Genomic DNA, 17,535 nt, shown 5'->3' on the forward strand with positions numbered 1-17,535 from the left:
AATGATCTCAATGATCCTCGTGTTGCTTCATAGCTAACATACAAGAGAGGTCTTCAATAGAGTGGGAAATGGGCTCTTCATGCTGTCCTGGCTTTGTTTGATTGACTGTTGGTCACCTTACTATCCAAATCCATCCATCAGTCCTGGTCAGACCTTGGAATCTCTCAATTGTTCGGTTAAACCTTTGCCCCATCTCTATGCTTCCCTTACTCTCATAGAAACTCACACGCATCTCCGTCCGTCTTTCCTTACTAATAGTTCTTTTGTGCTCAAGAGTGTGTTAAGAGGCCCGTGAGTTCGGCCTTAATAGGACCATGTTGCCATGGAGATGTGTGCACTCTGGCAAGTTGACCTTTGACTTGGTTTTTAGTGTTTTCAGGCAATGAATGGACGTGCAAGGAGGGCGCGCGGGTCACAATAGACACCCGATGAGAGCAGCAGAGTCCTGTCAAAGGCACTTAACTTCACTCTGCCCAAAGACTGAGGGATACTTCAAACATAACAGCCATTACCTTAGTACTAGATACATACTTCATACTACAATTTGCCTAGCTTTAGCGTTCGGCATGGATTTTATTAATTCATTTTATTCATGCATGGATTAAAGGTCCATTTGGTTTTAAAAATGTGGCTTATGCCGCTCAATCTGGTCATGCCAATGCATTTCAAATCTGCCATTTCCTTATCATTTCTCTCATTCCTGTTCTACTAATGTTATCATTAAAAGTGGCAAAATGGGAAATTAGATAAAGTGCACTACCATCTTCTTGAGAGAAAGGTGCACTTTCGGTCAGATTTTCACTTGGCAAACAAATTCAAAAACCTCTCCTGCAGTGTCTCATTCAGTCTGGTGTTCGACACATGGTCTGAAGACTTCAGTTCGAATCATGTTACATTTTTTGAGTCACAGATTGGATCGTTTTTCAGATCAGCAAGAAAAATATTTCACTGTGGCTTTGCTTTCCATTCATTACTTAAGTTACTTAAATGATAATTTACTTAAGTGAAGTAATTCTCCGAAATCACAACAAAAACTACCAAATCACTAGCCTAATAAAGTTTAAACATGATTAAAGACAAGTGAACTGCCAGTACACAGCACAAATTACAAGCATAGATGGATAAATACAACAGAACAAAGTTATAAATAAAATAAGGTCTGTAGTATTCAGGTACAGAAATGTAGTAATACTGACAAATAACTAAACACTGTATAAACTAAATATAGTATAACCTTTGTCAAAGCTGTGTGTTGTGAGCATTAATGACAGTAGCAGGTGTTTATAGGCTGCTGTCACTTTAAGAGTGACAGCCATTACTCTGATTTTAAAATGACATTTTAATAATCAAACAGGATGTCTAATCAATTGAGTTACTAAAAGTTTAACAAATTAATCATTTATTAACAATTTCAGCAGTGCCCTAAATAATGTTTTAATTGTTCTGGATTTAGTTTTATAATTTAACAGATTTAATATAAAAATGGTGGCAATCAAATTAATACAATAACTTTAAACAATTTATAAACTTATTTTAAAATCTAATCGAATAAAATCTGACAACTTTTTTGCCATCTTTATTTTGCAAAACTAAGGGATTCTTAAAAGTTGTTTTATGGTTTAATAAAAAATTATTAAATAAAAATAATTATTGAAATATGGATGCAATTGTGCGATACTCCTGAAATACTATTTTCTATACTACTATATACTAATTTCTGTTAAATTATCAAATAAAATGGGGAGACTCATGAAGTGATGCTCACTACAGAGACACGCAGAACATACAGACTTCATATTTCAAGAGCAGTCTTTTTGCACTTTAATGTTCACAGACACTACTCCACATGGTGATTCGATTAGGGGTACCCGCTTTTGATTTATACATTCAGTTTTGGCAAAACTCTGAGACATTCCGCACTGCAGTAAAATAACCTTTTAAATATTATTTCAGAAATCACAGGGCCTTACATTATGTGCTTCAGACCCAGATAGTTCAATGTGAAAACAGGCCTGCGGAGGAAGGGAGAACAAGGTGAATTAAATTTGAGTTTGAAAAATCAATCGAACGGAGTAAGAAAACGGCCTCAGATGTTGTTATGGTGTGAAAAGCGCAAATAAATAGCCTCATTGAAATGTTTCGTCTAGCTGTGCTGTAAATAACTCCTGCAGCCAAAACAAACATACCTGCATGCGGAGCGGACACGCTAATGTGGCAGTGTTTAACTATGGGAATCTGATCCCGTAAAGGCACTTCACCCAGGGATCTGGATCTATCAACATCCCAAGTTAAGCTAGTGAAGTTAGTCTGGTCATTTTAATCTTAACTGTAAACCTAGCGTGTCATTGAGTACTTATTTGACGCTTGGGTTTTCTCATCTTTGAATGTTGTACTCCTTTACCTAAATCACTATCAGTGCTCAAGATTAATCTCTGAAGTTTGGTTACATTCCAGACGATCTGACAAAGCATTGTGGGTAATGATCTCACCGCAGCTGCTTCAGGTCCACCCAGTTTAACTGATAGTTAATCTCTCCCTCCAATTAGCATGATTGTATCTCGTTTGAGTAAGAATGGTTTGTATGATTATTTAATTACCCACAACGCACTTTCACAAAGGCGCCCGGTTGGAAGCAGGCGGGCTGTTCTCAGCTCTATTGTGTGCGTCTGAGCGCTGGTTGTGTGGTCAGGTCGGACTAACAGTAGGTGTAAATGACTAGTATTAAGCTGATGGCATGTTCTGACAATAGGCCGTCATGTGGGGCTGGACGGTGTTTTACCTGTGCTGGGCGGATCATATTGAGAGATGTGGTTAACACTTTAACACACCGGCCACAGGGGGGTCCATTTGGGTGCATCAGGGGGTCCTAAATAAATCAAGGCCACACGCTGGGGGACTGGCATGATCTGCTGGGGCTGAGGACATGCGTGGAGTTCAGCTACGGTATATAGCTGAATATATAATATATATATATATATTAGAAATAGAAACCGATAATGTGACAAAATGTAATTTAATAAAATGGTTTTCTGTTTTAATATATTTTAAAAAGTAATTTATTTCTGTGATCAAAGCTGAATTTTCAGCATCATTATTCCAGTCTTCTGTCACATGATCTTCAGAAATCATTATATGCTGATTTGATGCTCATTAAAACAAAACATTTCTTGCTATTATCGGTGTTGAAAACTGTTTTTGCTGTTTGTGGAAACAGTTATACTTTTTTTCTCAGGATTCTTTGAAACTTCAAAAGAATAGTATTTATTTGCAATAGAAATATTTTATAATATTATAGATGGTCTTGGATTCCCTTTAAATCAGATTATGCATTAATGCATTTTTGCTGAAATATCGGTTTCTTAAAAAAAAACTTCCTGACAAACTTTTGAACAGTAGTGAATCTGTTTCAAACTGAGCTGATATTCGTTAGTTAGATTAACAACAAAACACAGTATAACCAGCCAAGTTTGCGTAATTAATATTTTTTTTCTTATGTACTTATGAATTTTTCTTATAACTCTTTTGTTTAAAGCACTATGAATTGAACTGTGCCATTAAAAAAGAAAAACTTGCCTTTGCCTATCACCTATAATCTAAACCTTTAAATGTATTATTGTTTACGTTTATTTTTTAATTATTTAAATTATTATTTTTTGAGTTATTTACTTAAATGATGTGCTTTACTAAGGAACTAAGGAATTCATTAAGAAACTAAAAGTATCACAGGGTGATGGTAAAACTTAAAACAGGTCCCATCATCATCATCCAGGCTTTTAGACTAAACTTTTTAGCCTAAAAACTTGGTAAAGCGAGCAACACAGATCTCCAGCGAGCGATTGAAAGCATGTCAGCCTCTCATTACCTCCACAGAGGAGCTGTAAGTTTGTCAGGCTGATTCTATTTGGGTGCTGTTGGCAGGCGCAGCTCTCTCCCTCAGTAACAAATGTCCCTCACATCTGCCTCACAGCATCCCTGGCAGCTCTGCCTCGTCTCCTCCGAGCTCCTGGCCCCCCGTTCACATCTCTCTCCATGAAAGAAGGCGAACAATTGGACTCTGGCGCTGGCACCTAGCGGGCCCTGGAGCATATGCCATATTCTCTCTGTTCACCAAACCAAAGGGTCCAGTGCTTGGCTTTTCTCTGGAATATTCTCCACCACCTTTTGTCGCATCTGTGTTCTGCCTCTCATTAGGAGAGCGTTCGACTGATGTTCGCTCTGAGCGCTGGAGGCCGAGGCAGAGAGCTGGAAGACAATTAGAGAAGAGAGATGGATCAGATAGCTGGAGGATGACGGCCAATGAGAGGCCTAGTTTTGAGAGACACTATGTTAGGATGAGGAAAGCGGGACCCTCTATGGAGAGAAAGTTTCAGGCACAATATAGATTCTCTAAGACGGTGAAACATGTTCCAGTATCCGGATGCATCGAAATGTTTGATTCAGATTTAAAAATAAATGCAGTGTCAGCAAAAACAGTATAATAAAAGACACATATATGCAAAAATTAAATACATCTGTAGTAGTAATAATAACTGTACATTTAAATACATTTGATTTATATAGCAGATTTTAAAACTCTTATTTTGCATTAGTGTAATATATAAAAACATTCTTCCACCTTGTAATAGTTTGTGTAACATGAGTATAATAACTATAAACAATTTTCACCTTGTAATATAAAGAGATTAAAGATATTAAATATAATTAGATATTAAGTAATCGTATAATAATAAGAATAAATCATTTCAACATTAGTGGATACATTGGATTTTATTTGTTTCAGAAAATTCATATTTTTTTTATGTAGATATATACATATATAGTATAATATAAATACAAATAATAAATTATTTGTCCTTGTAATACAACTTGTGTAGCAGATATTAATTTACATTTTACATATTTAAAAATACTACTAAACATAACAATTAATATGAATATGTAGTATAATATAAAAATAAATATAATACCTATAAACACATCTTCTACGTTATTATCTGTAATAATTTAATTTTTAATATATAGTTGATTATAATTAATGCTATAAGTATGCTATTCAATTAAATTTATGATAATACAGATAATTGTAACATTAGCAAATTCTTTTGAATGTGTAGCTGATTTAAAAATTCAAGCTTCCTATATATATATATATATATATATATATATATATATATATATATATATATATATATATATATAGGAATTTTTATTTAAATAAACATTGAAAAAAAATTATCGCTGCCGAAAATATTAGAGCAAATATTAGAAAATATTTTTTTTATTGTGCGATAAATTATATATATATAAAATCAATATAATCAGTTCTTCCACTATCTACACATATTGTGTATAAATGCACCAGGTTGCAGATTTTAAGGACCGAACTGTCCCTTTTGTTTAACATTTTAGTAGTAATAAATGCATTGCCTGGTGCATCTGACTATTGCATTTTGCTATGTAGTGTTGATGCCATTTTTTTTCTCAAGGTTGTGTGAATATGAAACAATATAAACATGATCTGAAGCCGTTATCAATGCAGTGGTTGATACATGGAGGAGGTGCAACTCCTTTCCTCTTCTTTCTCTTCTGCCTCGTTCTCCATTTCATACCAGTTCTGTCTTGTTTTGAGCACAACTCAAGGGCACCTGCAACACATTAGCACAGCGCCTGAAGTCTACTGTAAAAGGTAATTGGCAAATTAAGTTTATGTGTGTGTTTCCACTTCTGTGTCACTGTAAACATTTACAACAGGATTGCAGCACAGTTCTGCCCAAAGCACTTTTCCTATTGTAACCACCCTTGTCTTTAGGAGCTGAATTCTGCTGACCAGCAAGAGAGGTGTTGTTTTTTTCACTGCTGACCCTCTGAGCCAACTTGAGGACAGTTTTAGTGGGCCAGGGCCTGACCGCAGCGGCACCAGTGCTTGGAGAGAGCCGGAGTGTTAAATGGACAGGATGCCAGCATGCAACAGTGTGTGAGGCTGAGGTGTTGAGAATGGCTGGAAGGCCAGAAAATGAGAACAGAAATCATTTTAGATGAATTAGGTGTTGAAGGTTCTCCTCATCACGTTCCTAGTGCTCTCTTAGTCACCAAAATCAACTCAAACCGTCCCGTGAGCCTTGCAGAGAGCAGAAACACTGATACGATCAGCTGTTAACTGCCGCAGATGGCCTGCTATTACCCGTTTAAACTCCAAATTATACTAAAACTGACTGCGATGTCCTTGATAAATATCCCTGGTCTGTTGTGCGTGATTCATCAGTCTTTCAAAAGAAAAACGTATTTGTTGTCACTCTCATAATCTTGAATCCAAATGTAATAACATCTCTGAGCTACTTTTTGTCCTTACCATAATAACCAGTAATAATATATCCTCCTTCCACTTTTATAATCTAATGGACTAAATCAAGTCCTGCCTCACTTTATTTCCTGCTGAACATTATATTTCATTTGAAAATGTCACTATTATAGAAATCTTATCTTTTAATAATGACAATTTTAGATAAAAAATTTTTTTTAACATTACGCATTTTTAAATCACTAATATTGAAATCTTAAATACAATTAAAAAAAGACGTAATTGTACATAAAAATATGTATGCATTATGCATTTTAAGCTGTCACTATTATGGAAATTACATTAAAAAAATTACCACATGACCAATTTATTTAAATGTTTATTTATAATTGTTAAAAGAAAAATCACTTATGGAAATCTTGCATTCAAAAAACATAAACATTACACATTTGAAATTGAAAATGTTACTTTAAAAAGAAGTTTTATTTTATTCATTATTACATATATAAAAAAAGTGACTTTGGAAATCTTATTTTAAGAATGACCAAATTTTACGTTAAAATATGTATTTCTGTAACATTAAACATTTGAAAATGCTATTATTATGGAAATATTATATATAAGAAAATCTAATAAAATATTTATTCATTTTTGTAAGACTCTTACTTTATGGAAATGTTTATTTAAATCTCAATTAAAAAAGTTAGCTCAAAAAAAGAAAACTTAAAAAAAGCTTAACGTATTTTTCGGAGTATAAGTCGCACCTGAGTATAAGTTGCATCAGTCCAAAAATACGTCATGATGAGGATAAAAACATGTATAAGTCGCACTGGACTATAAGTCGCATTTATTTAGAACCAAGAACCAAGAGAAAACATTATCGTCTCCAGCTGCGAGAGGGCGCTCTATGTGTTCAGTGTAGACTACAGGAGCACTGAGCAGCATAGAGCGCCCTCTGGCGGCTGGAGACGGTAATGTTTTCTCTTGGTTCATTTCTCTCAGTTCATGTCAAATTAATTTTGATAAACAAGTCACACCTGACTATAAGTCGCAGGACCAGCCAAACTATGAAAAAAAGTACAACTTATAGTCCGGAAAATACGGTACTTTTTATTTTTATTGAAGTCTCCATAATAGTGACCAAAGCTTTCTTTCATTATACCATGTGTTTTTAGGCTTGAAAGTAAAGCATTTAATGTTGAATCAATGTAAAGTCTTGTTTAAAGCACTGGTAATAATAGAAGACAGATCTAGAGACCTTTACTGGAACTAGGCATCTTTACTGGAAGCCAGTGTCATGTTAACAGTGCTTTTTATGACTTCGCATGTAGATCAGTGTGTTTATATCTTGGCCTGGATTCCTGCAGTGGGATAAAACATGAGTAACTAAAGAGAGTAATAATGGCTGCCTTCTGTTTCTCTTTAGCACTTGTGTGGGCCTGGTATTCCTAGCCTAACATCAGCTTTCTGGATAGATACATATATATGTGTGTGTGTGGCAAGGATAGTAGAGGCAGATGACTGATGTCAACCCTATGAATTTCCTCTCTTTTGGATGGGAACGAGGGGCCCTCTCTGCTCCCCCCCGAGTCACCCAGCTGTCAGGAAACAATACCCTTGGCCTGTTCAGACAAAACTCATTCCTGAAAGTGTTTTTTTTTCTTTCTCTGTCCTCCCGCTCCCTCCCCTCTTCCTTTTGTGCTATAATGTCTTTTCCATTTTTAACCTTCGCCGTGTCAACTTCCTTCCTGTGAACGCTGTGTATGAAAGCAAAGTCGAAGTTGTAAAGGTTCAAAAGTGGACCGGACCCCACATTAATTCAGTAGATAGCTTGCTTTTTCCAGCTGGATTTCCAGTCATGAGCAGCATCAGCGAGCCTTAATATAAAGACCAATTAATTAATTCCAGTTATCATATTTATCAAAGGAAAATAACATTTTCCAAACCCAATGACATAATGTGGTGTTGTGTGTTTATTTGTGCTTAAAATCAGAGCAGGTGGACTGGAGAGTTTGTCTTGACCAAGTCAGATGTTGATTGCACAAACAATGTGGATTATTAGCCAATAATCATGAAGAAGAAACATGATTAAATAGATTTTAAGAGAAGCCATCATCCAAGCAGTGTACAGCGAGCTGTTCTTGACAAGCTCTTGTTTTTTGCATATAATCACATGCAATTTGATAAAACTGCGTTTAGATGAAAGCATTGACAAGGTGTTGTCTCAATCAAAGCTGTTGTTCAAATACACAACTTTCATATTTTTTTATTATAAAATGATGACTAAATTTGTATTTATTTGTCTTTTAATGTGCACACACACACACACACACATATATTTATATACATATACATATTTATTTGAAGATTACTAACAATTTTTGAGCAAAAAATCAACAAGCCACGTTTTTCTTTTCTTTTCTTTTTTAATTCAGATACATGCTTTAAGTAAAAGTTCAAGTAAAGTTTTGATTTCCTGTTGACTTCAATGTGCTCTGCTCAAACACACATTAGTATGAGAATATTAGCTCAAACTAAATTAGTTTTAATGAATTTTAAATTCTTGCGTAGCCTTAAGAAATCTGTGCACATGGAAATCTGCTTTATCCGGCAGTTTCAAACTGATACATAAACCAGATGTCTGAACTGAACTCCACTGAGGCTTCAGCTATGACCATAAGACCAAATGGAGCAAAACAAGAAGACCTGAACACAACCTCTGCATTTATTAGAAAACTGCGTTGTGCGTTAGTGAGTATCAGTGCACCTGTTTAGCCCACGGTGGAGTGCATGTGGTCCAGGACACACGGAGAGAGCGGGACGGTGTTTGCTCTGTTCACTAGTTGAAGTGATACAGGGAGAGGTCAAAAGTGCAGGGCTGTTCACTTGAGCTTTATAGATGTGGCTGTGTTTTTACCACGGTCCAGTTTTCCCACCTCTCTCCATGGGATTTCCTCTCAGCTGTCCCCTACACACACACACACCATCGATAGTCGCTCACAGCTGGGCTCTGGGAGGAACACATTCTCTGACAAACACAGATTTCACACTCTCACTCTCTCTCCGTTACACACACACACACACACGATACAGACACAGGTGTTTGCCAGTAGAACTGCTCTCTGTTGACTGCTCGATTTATTTATGAGCCCCTGAGAAGTAGATCTCATGCTGGAAGATTCTGTTAAGTCTCTTTTCAGTTCATCGTTTGTTTCACTCATTCATCCACAGTTAGTCATCAGCAAAACCTGTCTAGACACACAAACACTCCTCTGTTTTTTTTAAGGTGCTATTGTAAATGTGTCTGGCAAAACGTGTTGGTTAACTTTGCCACCCACTGAGGTGAAATTTAGGCACCTGTTTTGTGCCTGAATTTTTCCAGTGAAGTTTGAAAGAAAGATGTGAATTAAAATGTGCTGTTGGAGTCTCATCTGTGTTTTGTCGTTGTGTTTGACAGTATCTGCAGATGAAATGGCCCCTTCTGGATGTTCCAGGCACGGCAGCACTCAAAGACTCACGATCACCTACTCCAGGACACTTAGTGAGTATCTCATAAGCACACACACACACACACACACATAGTGGCTACAGTAAGTCAGAATGCAGCATGTCATTGCATCAGATTAAAAAATGTAAAACTAACGGGTATTTATTGTACAGAAAGATGGCACAAACATAATGACTTTATATCTCAAGTTTTGCTCTTTTTGTTTCTGCAACAGAATAAAAAATAAAAAAGTAATTGTGACTTTTTATCTCACAGTTCTGACTTCTCAGAACTGAGTTTGTCTCACAATTCTGACTTTTAGAATTGTTGGTTAATATCTCATAATTCTGCCTATATCTCATAATTCTGACTTTTCTCAGAATTCTGCGTTTATCTCACAATTATGTTTATATCTCATAATTCTGCATTTATATCTCATAATTCTGACTTTTCTCAGAATTCTGCGTTTATCTCACAATTATGTTTATATCTCATAATTCTGCATCTATATCTCATAATTCTGACTTTTCTCAGAACTCTGCGTTTATCTCACAATTATGTTTATATCTCATAATTCTGCATTTATATCTCATAATTCTGACTTTTCTCAGAACACAGCGTTTTATATGTCATAATTCTGCCTATATCTCATTCTGAATCTGTATCTCATAATTCTGACTTTTCTCAGAACTCTGCGTTTATCTCACACTTATGTTTATATCTCATAATTCTGCATTTATATCTCATAATTCTGACTTTTCTCAGAATTCTGCGTTTATCTCACAATTATGTTTATATCTCATAATTCTGCATCTATATCTCATAATTCTGACTTTTCTCAGAATTCTGCGTTTATCTCACAATTATGTTTATATCTCATAATTCTGCATCTATATCTCATAATTCTGACTTTTCTCAGAACTCTGCGTTTATCTCACAATTATGTTTATATCTCATAATTCTGCATTTATATCTCATAATTCTGACTTTTCTCAGAACACAGCGTTTTATATGTCATAATTCTGCCTATATCTCATTCTGAATCTGTATCTCATAATTCTGACTTTTCTCAGAACTCTGCGTTTATCTCACAATTATGTTTATATCTCATAATTCTGCATCTATATCTCATAATTCTGACTTTTCTCAGAACTCTGCGTTTATCTCACAATTATGTTTATATCTCATAATTCTGCATTTATATCTCATAATTCTGACTTTTCTCAGAACACAGCGTTTTATATGTCATAATTCTGCCTATATCTCATTCTGAATCTGTATCTCATAATTCTGACTTTTCTCAGAACTCTGCGTTTATCTCACAATTATGTTTATATCTCATAATTCTGCATCTGTATCTCATAATTCTAACTTTTCTCAGAACACCGTGTTTATATCTCATAATTCTGCATCTGTATCTCATAATTCTGACTTTTCTCAAAATTCTGCATTTAAATCTCATTCTGACATTTCTCAGAATTTTGATTTATATGTCACAATTTTGTTTGCATCATAATTCTGTGTTTATATCTCACAATTCTGACTTTTCTTCTCAAGGTGTTGAGTTTATATCTCACAATTTGGTCAGAATTGAATTGAAGTTGGAATTGTGAAAGTCAGAATTGCCTAAAAAAAAAAAATTCCCATGGCAGAAACAAGCTTGAAAAACCTATTAGTCTTTTCTTCATATTCAGAACACAAATTTAATTTTGTTTATATTCTAGCATTTTTATATTATCTATATCTATTGACGGTCCGCACAACAAAAATCTTAAAGCTTCAAAATGTACATGTAATGTACAAGACATCACACTGTTAATAAAACAGATTATTGGAGTATGTTTTACAAGAAAATACTACTTCAGTCTTTCTACTCAATAATTTCATGTTTAATTCAATCTCTTACTTGCCATTTCTTAGATTTCACAAAAGAGTAAAGTAAATCTTGCACCACATTTTTTGGGCACATAAATACATATCAATCAAGTATTTTCTTGCTGACTTGGCAGGGATAATTCACCCAAAAATGAAAAATCAAACAAGTATTGTCATGTTTTGTGGTGCTCAGACAGTCAACATGGGTTTGAGTCCATCGTGCATAATTTCCTGTTCTCTCTTTACAATCCCAGTCAAAATTAAAGTGGAAAATTTGACATTTGACCTCCAAATTCTAATATCTGGATTAATGAACTGCACAATCTGCTGTTAGTATTCATCCTTTATTACGTTTCCAGTCCCACGTCCTCCCATAAACACACACACACACACACACTGGCTTTGTCAGATTGAGCCCATAAGGTCGCTATGCTAATGTGTTATTCTGTTCACTCCAGAACGTTTAAATAATTCAGGAGACCGGTTTGCTTGGTATTCTGCTGCACCACATTTTTGGGCAAATAAATGTAATCCATATTAATCGAGCATTTTCTACACAATAACTTTACTGAACAGATTAATTTATGCTTTTTTTTTTCATTTGTAAACACTGATCAACACATAAGCACAACAGATAAAGTAAATGGAATGTGCACATGTTGGATGTGCTCTATGTGCATTGATCAATGTATATACATCTTAATCTTAAATCAAAATATCATTGCTCAAACTTAAACTTGCTCTTCAGGTGATAAGCCACACTCGTTTTTGTTGACACATGCAAGACCACACGGAGTTTAAGCAAATCATTGAAATCAAATCAAAAACATTCAAATGTTTTCTTTATTGACGGACACAAAGGCTACCTGAGCTCGTACTGATTTGTGTGATTGATGTGAATGGCCATGCAAAGCATTTGTTGGTAATGTTGTTTGGTGTGCACCGAGAACAGTTTTTACGAAGCCTAGTATTTGCAACCTACAACGTGTTTGAGAACAAAAATGATTAATTTCCTACATGGTCACTTATAATCAAGCCATAGTGATTCTTGCTCAAACCAGAATGTGTGGTTCATCTGTGCCACTCCTCAGTGCACGGTGATGGCTGTAGGATAAGAGCGAGCTTCCCTGTTGGGCAGATCTGTGTGTATTCCAGTCAGGCTGGTTGGAGGTCAGGAGGTTTGTGTCCTCAGCAGACCTGTGTGGTTTGATTCACCTCTGGTGGTAGATGATGGAGAGGTGATAAATTTAACCAGAGCGTTACATTCTTGCTGTGGTCGAGCTTGTAAATGTTTGTGTGTGTGTGTGCGCTCGAGAATGTGTCAGAATGAAACATGCGAACACACACCATGAGGAACCTCAGATGGTGCGTCAGGCAGACTGACCCGTACTAAACGGGTTTAAATGTAGAGCAGGTGAAAGAGTGACTTTTCTGTACGCAGGTATGATCTTCAAACATTGGTAATGTCTAAAAGAGTGATTAATTAGTGATATTTAATATCAAATTTATATAAAAAAAGATATATATATATATATATATATATATATATATATATATATATATATATATATAAAATGGATAATCAACATCAAATTTAAGAATAGAAAAGTGCAGTTTACTGTAAAATTTGTTGTAAAAAAAAATGGAACCCTACAAAATAGATGCTAGTCCACACTGAATGTAAGAATAGTGTTGTTTAATGTCAAATTTATTGTAATGCAAAATTGACAAACACCATTTTATAATGTTAATTTTTGACAATAAATTTTACATTGTTAAATTGTATTATATTTTTACAGTAAAATTTACATTAAACAAAAGTGCTGTTTAATGTACAATTTATTGTAAAAATTTAAACATTCTAAAATGGATAATCCACATTGAGTTTAAGAATACAAATAGTGGGAAATGGTCAAATTAAAAATAGATTTTTCTTCAGCGTTTTGTCTTTTTTATTTTGTGAAAAGTTTTGCATAAGCGTTTGCGTGCTTTTTTTTTTTTTTTTTTTTTTTTTACAAAATAATGTCAAATACATTCTTTTAATTCATTCCATTCGTGTCTATTCTGTCCAAATACATTTTGAGGGCACTATACATGAAAATGTGAATCAGAGTCTCATGACATTGTAATCAATTAGATTTATCCTTTATCTGATAAGAAATATGATTAAGTTGAATGACTAATCAAAGTATTAAAGCATAACCTAGTTAGCAGTTATTCCCAGCCTTTAAAGAACAGTTTAGCTGCTTAGCAGTTATTGGTGGTTTTAATGACTGATTTGATGCTCTTACTCAGTCTGAAATAATAAATAGTGACATAATAATACAGATGGATGACGGACAATGTCATCATTGAGTCTTTGGCAGCCAGAGGGCATTCAGTTTTTTTTTTGGGGGGGGGGGGGGGTGGGGGGGGGGGTCGTTTCAGTCTCTTCTTGCTTTGTCACAGTAACCCCTGAACTCTCTGTAACCTCTGAGCACTCCATAGGATTGTCCTTAAAAAACATAAGGAGCCTTGTTTCACCGCCCAGCCTGGCCATTAGGACTTTATTGTATTTACTTAATATGACGTTCTAAAATGCATGCTCTCGCATTACAGGATTAGCAGAAAATGCAATGTGTAGATGGGTAATGGCAATCAGATTAGCTGTGCTTGAACAGCAAGTATTGAGGTTTTGATGAGAACGCAGTCTTCCTTCCTGTGGCATTCCTCCGCCCGGACGCCTCTCTCTGGCCCTTTTTACGGCTGACAGCTGGAGAGAAGGGATTTGCTTAACCTTGGAGTTGGCTGGAGGATTGTTTGAGAACAACATCTGATCTCGAATGTCAGACTCGATGAGGCGAATTTGCATCAGGGTGTGAAGAGGGTGACTGAAGGGTGAGCTCAGGTGTGTCTTTATTTAAGGCTTTTTATTTATGGAGGAGAACGGCGCCGTGAATATGGCGTGCAGGGAGCGAAAACTATCACCAAACAAGAAGTGTCCACAGCATACCTGAAAAATATCACACGTGGAGCTCAGTTCTAATGTGTTGATCGCAGGTTGATCTCTTTTTATTACTGAAATTGGTAGCTTATTCAGCCAATAAGAAAAGCGATTTAAATTATTAAATAGCTTATTAAACTCAACTGTATACATTTCGGCAAATAAATATCTGCGTAAGAATGTAACGCATTGTAACAACCGTGGAAGGCCAAACTGTGGATACTCATGTCAGCAAAAGGAAGAACAAAAAGACAGAAGATAATTGTAAGATATTTTTTGTAATTGTGACTTTTTCCTTGTAATTACAGCTATTATTACTACCTAATATCTCATTTGCAATTTTTTTTAATATATATACTTTATTTCTCATCATTTCTACTTTATTTCTCACAGTTGCGTCAACTTCTTGGAATTGCAACCATTTCACATAATTGGAAACGCATCATACTTGCGACTTTTTCTCAGAACTGCGACTTTTTCTCACAATTGCTTCTTAACTCATTTCCAACTTTTTCTCCGAATTGAGAAATTTCTCACGATTGTAATTTACAAGTACAACTACAGGAAACTGCAGTTATGAGAGATATTCACAGTTACACGAAAGGCACAATTACAGAAAACCATTGCAAAATAAACCCAAATGTTTTGTTTTTTCATAATTGTTACTAATGAGACGTATTCTGTTTTTAAACTCGCAGTTACCACAACATTTTTACTTTGATCTGAGGAAGAAACGTGTTGTGCAATGTTTTGTGGTGCTCAGACAGGCAACATGGGTTTGAGTCCTTTGTGCATCATTTCCTGATTCTGTTCACCCAGCATTTTATGTTTTCTCTTTACAATCCCAGGCAATTAAACTGCACAATCTGCTGTTAGTATTCATCCTTTATTTCTTTCCAAGTCCCACGTCCTCCCATAAACACACTCACACACTGGCTCCCTCAGATTGAGCCCATAAGGTTGCTATGCTAATGTGTTATTCTGTTCCCTCCAGAATGTTCAATAATTCAGAAGACAGGTTTGCTTGGTGGTATGCTGCACAACCTTTACTGTGTGTGTGTGTGTGTGTGTGTGTAAGAGAGAATACAATGGAGGCCTCAATGTTTTACTGTGTGTCAGCATGTGATAAGCTAGGTCAGTTGATTGAGTTAGCCTAGCGATGAGGCCTCAGATGGGAAAGCTTTGTGGCTTGAGGATTGGGATCCATATTGTACCCCAACCAACCGCCGATTGTGTGGGAGTTTTTCAGTACAACACAGTGGAGAATTGTTATTCTAGAAGTAAGGAACAGCCATAAATTTCCATGATCCTCTGTATGTCTTTCTCACTCAGTTTCTCTCAATCTTTTGAGATTTTTGTTGCATAAGGGACTGAAAAACCCAAAGTCCCATGCACAAAAAGACATTGAGGTAGCCATGTCAGTAGCATTAATGTGTGTGTGTGTGTGTGTGTGTGTGTGTGTGTGTGTGCTAAATGCTGATGTCACGTTCTGCCCACTCTCACATCCGCTTCCTGCCTCAAATGACAAACAAAGCTGAGCTATCCCAGCATGCCATGCATTCTCCTTTTTTCCTTCTTTTCTTTTTCTGCCCTATTTTTTCCCCTTTCCTCCTCTTTTGAAAAGACTCCTCAGACTCAGACTCCCCCACTGGAAAGGAGAGAGCAGCGCACACACACAGGGCTCAGGAGGTTGTTTGGTTTGTTAGTTACTCTTGTACCCAGGGGCTGTTTGCCTAGTAATTTCTCTCAGATGTGAGGGATTGAGAATCATGTTTGGCTGAGCGATATCCTCCTACCCTCCACGGCCAACAGCAGGCCGCTCTCCTCTCCTCTGCTCCTCTCTTGGCCAGACTGTCACGGATCTCTGCCAGCTCCAGACCCACACCAGCACCGTTTAGCTTTCCTTTCTGCAGCTCTGATTTTTCACGTACTCTCACACTCGTGCTCTGTAGATAGTGAATACCAAAGTGCCCTCGACTTGGCAGTGTATGCTGGGAAATAGTTGACAGCTTGTTAGTGAATTTTAAAAGTTGTTGAGTCTTTCGGTGCCACAGATTGACCGTCCCCACTGTAGTCTGCCCCCTGTTGACAGAATTTTTTTTCAAGGATTTTTTTTTTCAAATAATTATCCATTTCAATATTGAGGTTCCTTAGTTTTTTTTAAGAAAACAAATGAAAAATAACTTACTTGGTTATCGCTCCATATTACAACGTGATGCAAGTATTGTAAAATCAAAAGAAAAGAAAAAAAAACATTGTGCTTTTTTAAAATAAAGAACCAACGTAGTTTTTCTACACCACACCAAACCATTGTACCATTTTGACCGTATTCAATGTTTATCTTTGCCATCACCGTGTCATGGAGGTTGTCAAATAAAGTTTGTGGAGTGACTAGTGAGATGGTTTATATTTTCTCTCCTCACCTTATAATGCAGTTCTTCTCACGCCCAGACTCCAGAATCACATCGCTGTGGTTTCAGCAATGTTTTCAGGGTGATGAAATATTGATGCAGTCATTCCTCAGTCCTACAGATGTGCTGCCCGAACCACAACATCTCTCGCTCGCTTCTGCTAACAAACAGACAAATGTGAACTAGTTTGTGCAACTTCAGTCATTCATAGAGATTTGGGTTTCATAACACTAAATGAATGTCATAATGACATGCACTACATGTGCATCGTGCACTACTGATGCGTAACCTACCGTGATTTTAGTGAAGGACATGCTGTGTACATAGGGCTTTGATCTGGCAATGGGTTTGAGGCTGAGCTCTCCCAGCATGCCTTGGTGCACAGACATTTTGCTTTATGCTTGTCACTCATGCATATAGATATATATCCTCATGTATATCCTCTCATACACAAGCAAACGTTGGACTTTTTTTTTTTACT

General features: G+C 36.0%; 1 protein-coding gene across 1 annotated transcript in view; it reads left to right on the forward strand.

The window, feature by feature from the left end:
- The window catches only part of LOC128018304 (transcription factor 7-like 1-B), a 53,888-nt gene that overhangs the window by 26,297 nt on the left and 10,056 nt on the right, over nt 1–17,535 (forward strand). The window contains exon 4 of the mRNA XM_052603748.1: nt 9,756–9,839. Within this exon, the coding sequence (XP_052459708.1) occupies nt 9,756–9,839 (84 nt within the window). The remainder of the gene's footprint in view (nt 1–9,755; nt 9,840–17,535) is intronic.

Source organism: Carassius gibelio, chromosome A8 (genome assembly GCF_023724105.1).
Source record: "Carassius gibelio isolate Cgi1373 ecotype wild population from Czech Republic chromosome A8, carGib1.2-hapl.c, whole genome shotgun sequence".
NCBI classification, from domain to species: Eukaryota; Metazoa; Chordata; class Actinopteri; order Cypriniformes; family Cyprinidae; genus Carassius; species Carassius gibelio.